Source organism: Camellia sinensis, chromosome 12, assembly GCF_055761805.1.
Source record: "Camellia sinensis isolate YWXY chromosome 12, ASM5576180v1, whole genome shotgun sequence".
NCBI lineage: Eukaryota > Viridiplantae > Streptophyta > Magnoliopsida > Ericales > Theaceae > Camellia > Camellia sinensis.
The window spans coordinates 24,228,229-24,233,232 of record NC_138972.1 but is presented as its reverse complement, the minus strand read 5'-3'; the positions used below and the strand labels follow the sequence as shown (position 1 = coordinate 24,233,232).

Genomic DNA, 5,004 nt, shown 5'->3' with positions numbered 1-5,004 from the left:
GAACTCCCTAAGAAGTGTCTTCCTCAAGTCACCAGCCCAGGGTACAAATATACGGTTGCCTGTTGTCATAAGAAGTCCACCTTGCACCTAAAATTGACGAGTCTTGCCCATTTTGACAAGGTTCATAAGATTCTCTGCCATAGCATCCTTGTCTAGATGAGCCTTGATTTTCTCCTTGAGGCCAGTTGAAATGGAAGTTAAAGAACATACATGATGGCACACGGCAAGCTCTGCCTTATTGCTTAGTGCATCAGCAACATGGTTGGTGGCACCGGCCTTGTATTCTAACGCAAAATCAAACTCTACCAACTTCTCTTGCCACCGTGCTTATTGTGCGCTTAGTTTGGGATGTGTTACGAAATGGCTAACTGCTGTGTTGTCAGTCTTCACAACAAACCGTGAGCCCAAGATATAGTGCCTCCAAGTCCTCAGACAATGCACTACTGCAAGCAGCTCTTTCTCATGAGTTGGATATCTCCCTCAGCATCATTGAGCTTCCTACTCTCATAAGCAATTGGGTGACCATCCTGCAAAAGAACACCACCCAAAGCAAAATCAGATGCATCCGTTTGTATCTCAAAAGCTTTACCTAAGTCCGGTAGAGCAAGAACAGGATCTCTTGACATGGCTTCTTTCAAGGCTTGAAAGGTTTGTTGGCACTCCTCTGGCCAAACATATGGCTTGCCCTTCTTTAGCAACTCTGTCAATGGGGAAGCTAGTCTTGAGTACCCTTCAATAAACTTGCGATAATAATTAGCCAATCCAAGGAATGATCGCAACTCGGAGACATTTGCAGGTGGCTGCCACTCTTGAATAGCCTTGACCTTCTCTTGGTCCATTTTGATGCATCCATGCTCAAAAATGTGCCCTAGGAACTTAATCCTCTCTTGGGCAAAAGAATACTTCTCCAGCTTGACATAAAGCTTGTGCTCTCTCAGCTTGGTAAGGGCCTTATGAAGATGCTCCACGTGCTCTTCTAAAGTGGAGTTATAGATTACAATGTCATCCAAATATACCACAATGAATTCATCCAAATATTCTTGAAAGACTTCATTCATCATGGTGCAGAATGTTGCTGGGGCATTAGTCAAGCCGAATGGCATGACAAGAAACTCATATGAGCCATAACGGGTAACACAAGTAGTTTCAGGCTCGTCTCCCTCGTCAATCCTTACTTGATAGTACCCCGATCGAAGATCTAGTTTAGTGAAATACCTTGCTTTGCTCAGTTGATGAAATGAATCCGCAATAAGAGGAAGGGGATACTTGTTCTTGATGGTCAGCTTGTTGAGTGCCTGATAATCCACACATAAGCGAAGACTACCATCATGCTTCTTTTGAAAGAAGACAGGTGCACCGAATGGGGCCTTAGATGGCCTGATAAAGCCTGCTTCAAATAACTCTGTAAGCTGCTTCCTTAACTCATTCAACTCGGGAATAGCCATTCTATATGGTGCACGAGCTGGTGGTTTTGCCCTTGGCACTAACTCGATAGAATGATCCACACCTCGACGTGGAGGCAACTCCTTAGGCAACTGTTCAGGCATAACATTTGCAAATTGCCTTAAGACCTTCTTGACTACGGCTGGGACAGGAGTAGAATCAAGAGCTTCATTCAACTTCAATGCTACAACCCAAGTTTCCTCCCCATGCCTAACACCCCTCTTGAGTTGCATAGCTAAGATAAACCGGTCACTGTTGTTGGTGGCCAAAGTAGGAATGAGACATGGCTTATCCCCAATGACACACATACTATTAGAATAAGGCATGACTGCCGTCTTTGTGGTTCTCAAGAAATCCAACCCAAGGATGGCTTGGAAGTCATCCATGGGCACTGCGGTGAAATCTACTCTTCCTTCCCAAGTGCTGACCTTCAAATGAACAGATTTTGCAACCCCATAGATAGGCTGAGCTGCCGAGTTAACCCCCTTGATGTGGCTGCCATCCTTCTCTAAAGATAGCCTAAGTCTTTCAACTTCAGTCCCCGCAACAAAGTTATGGGTGGCCCCGGTGTCAATGAACGCACGAAGGGGCTTCCCATTGATTTTTACATCCACAAGCATCAAACCTTTGTTGGATGACTTGCTCTTGTCCAACTTGCCTAATGATTCCCCACTATACAGGGGTTTCTTCACTTTGCCTTCATCTCTGGACTCCACAAGTTGTTTAGGATCTGAATGCTTGCCCACTTTGCCACTCTTGGCATTCTTCTTAGGCCTCCCTGTAGAAGCCTTCTTCTCCATGGCATTCATTATATGAAAGGCTCCCACTCTAGAGCCAGCTACCTTAGAACCCTTGCCACTTCGCTTAGACCGCACATCTTCTTCCTCGCTATCATCATCACTTGGTTGAGAGACACGGTCAGACACAGTTGCTAGAGCATTCAAGGCACGCTTTTGTGGACATTCAGATAATTGGTGTGGCCCATTGCATAAGAAACAAGAGATAGGGCCTTTTGTTTTGCTTGTAGAGAATTGTTGAGGGGCTTTTGCCTTGTCACCATAGCTCTATGGTTGCCACTGTCCTCCACCCGAATGGGTTTTGGATGTAGAAGTGTTGGCTCTCCCACTCTTAGGTTTGCCACGGCCTTGGGACTTTCCACCTCCCCTACTCTTGCACGGGGAACCACTATCCTGTTGCTTAGGTTCGCCGTAGTCCGTAAGGCATTCAGTTGCTGCTTGTGCATGGGCTAAATCTTGCACTCTTTGCCTTTGAAGTTCAACTCTGGCCCATGGCTTCAATCCCTCAAGAAAGAAGAAGTGCTTGTCTTTCTCTAACATATCTCTAGTGTCCAGCATAAGCCCAGAGAATTCATTCACATAGTCTCTTATAGTGTCGATGTGCTTGAGATCCTGCAAAGCACGCCGGGCATTATACTCAACATTTTCAGGGAAGAATTGGAGCTTAAGGTCATGCTTAAGTTGCTCCCAAGTCTCAATTGTGCATAAGCCTCGTGGCATCTCATCATGTTTAGTCCGCCACCATAACTTGCCATCACCGGAAAAATACATTGTGGCCGTAGAAATCCTTGTCTCCTCAGCATCGGCTCTCATATCTTTGAAATATTGCTCCATATCAAGAAGGAAGTTGTCTAACTCCTTGGCATCTCGGGGGCCACTGTAGGCACGGGGCTCGGGCACGCGCGCCCTAGTGAATTCCATGCCGCCACCAGGTGCATTGCCAAAGGCACGGGTAAGAACACCAACCCGGCCACTGAGGTCTTCAATCTCTAGCCTGAGTTCAGTGACAACATCCTCAAAATCTCGCCCATGAGTAGGGCCATGAGTTTGCTCAAGATCATAAACGCATTGCTCAAGGGTGGCTAATGAAGTTGCCATGGCCTCCATATTGTCCATACGCTGCTCCAAGAGCTCAATTCTCTCCCTTTGTGATGGTTGACGGTTGCCAGCACCCTCCATTTAGAAAGCCAATAATAGAGAAAGCCAAATAGGCTGCGCTTTGATACCAACTGTCACACACTGGCAATGCGGAAACCTTGTTAAAGATAAGCAAGTGTGTGTGGCGCTAGTTAACACTCTTCACTAGCCCGGCAAGAATGCTTGAAAGGTTTGCAAAGACAAGCAAACACAATATTAGTCTAGTTGATGAGCCACAAGTTTGGACACAAGCAACAATATAGCAATCAACAAGCTAAAATTAAAGTGACAACAATTGAAAGGCAATGCAGAATGTAAAGGCGAAATGAACTTTTCATTACTCAAAAGAAGGCATTACAAAAGGTGAACAATGCACAAAAGTGCTACAAAAGTTGCCTTACCATATACAAGGTTGGGGTACATTAAAGGCACAAGTGGTCTGGTTCAACACTTGGGTACCCCCACCTTATATATAGCTTGTTAAGCGCTTTTCTATCTGGCACGAGGAAACATCCACTACGTTTAAGGAGTCACAATGGATTTTTAAATATAATACAAAAACAGAAAAATTACAACTCTTGGTCCCAAAACACCTTTAATACTAAGGTATTTACATAAAAATTTACATGCCAAAAGGATTACATTTGACCCTCTAAAGGTTGGCCTAAAGTTGTTACTTGGTGGCTAGCTCGCTTCATGGCATGTCTTGGGCATGTCTTGGACAATCTTGCACTATGCCTTGGGCCCTTGCTTGCACTTGCACCAACAACTACTTAGGCATGTCTTTAGCTCTCCAAAAGGCACAAATGTGTGTGGGCGCACCTTGACACTAGGCCAAGGCAGCCTAGACAACGCCAGCCGCATGCCATGCCAAGGCCAAGGCCAAGGCCAGCAGCATGCCATGCCAAGGCCAAGGCCAGGGCCAGCAGCATGCCATGTCAAGGCCAAGGCAGCCCAGCCAAAGCTTGCAGCATGCCATCACAAGCGAAGGCCAACAGCGTGCCATGCCATGCATAGGCCAAGCCAGCCTAGCCAAACCCAACAACATGCCATGCCAAGGCCAAGGCCAGCAACCTGCCATGCCAAGGCCAAGGCAGCCTAGCCAAAGCCAGCAGCATGCCATGCCATGGCCTTGGCAGCACAGCCAAAGCCACCAGCATGCCATGCCAAGACAAGGCCAGCAGCTTGCCATGCCATGCCAAGGCCAAGGCAGCCTAGCCAAAGCCAGCAGCACGCCATGCCAAGGCCAAGGCCAGCATCATGGCATGCCAAGGCCAAGGCAGCCTAGACAAAGCCCGCAGCATGCCATGCCAGGCCAAGGCCAACAGCATGCCATGCCATGCCAAGGCCAAGGCAGCCCAACCAAAGCCAGCAGCATGCCATGCCAAGCTAAGGCCAGCAGCTTGCCATGACATGCATAGGCCACTACAGCCTGGCCAAAGCCAGGAGCATGCCATGCCAAGGCTAAGGCCAGCAGCATGCCATGCCAAGGCCAAGGCAGCCCAGCCAAAGTCAGCAGCATGCCTTGCCAAGCCAAGGCTAGCAACATCGCATGCCAAGCCAAGGCCGGCAGCTTGCCATGACATGCCCAGGCCACGGCAGCCTGGCCAAAGCCAGGAGCATGCCA

At 47.9% G+C, this 5,004-nt stretch overlaps 1 protein-coding gene across 1 annotated transcript; it reads right to left on the bottom strand.

Annotated features, from left to right (window-relative positions):
• Window positions 1–440: 440 nt before the first annotated feature.
• On the bottom strand, window positions 441–3,419 carry LOC145803445 (uncharacterized). Its single transcript, XM_082896714.1, has 2 exons — window positions 2,531–3,419; window positions 441–2,374 (listed from the first exon to the last, which is right to left on the bottom strand). Exons 1-2 carry the CDS (start codon window positions 3,417–3,419, stop codon window positions 441–443), a joined length of 2,823 nt encoding a protein of 940 aa, XP_082752840.1.
• Window positions 3,420–5,004: the final 1,585 nt, after the last annotated feature.

Bases quoted from the DNA above. Each gene is read 5' to 3' on its own strand.
- LOC145803445 (XM_082896714.1), bottom strand. From the start codon at position 3,419: ATGGAGGGTGCTGGCAACCGTCAACCATCACAAAGGGAGAGAATTGAG. The intron at 2,375-2,530 runs GTGGAGGACAGT...TGAATGCTCTAG, and splicing joins TACATCCAAAACCCATTCGG to CAACTGTGTCTGACCGTGTC.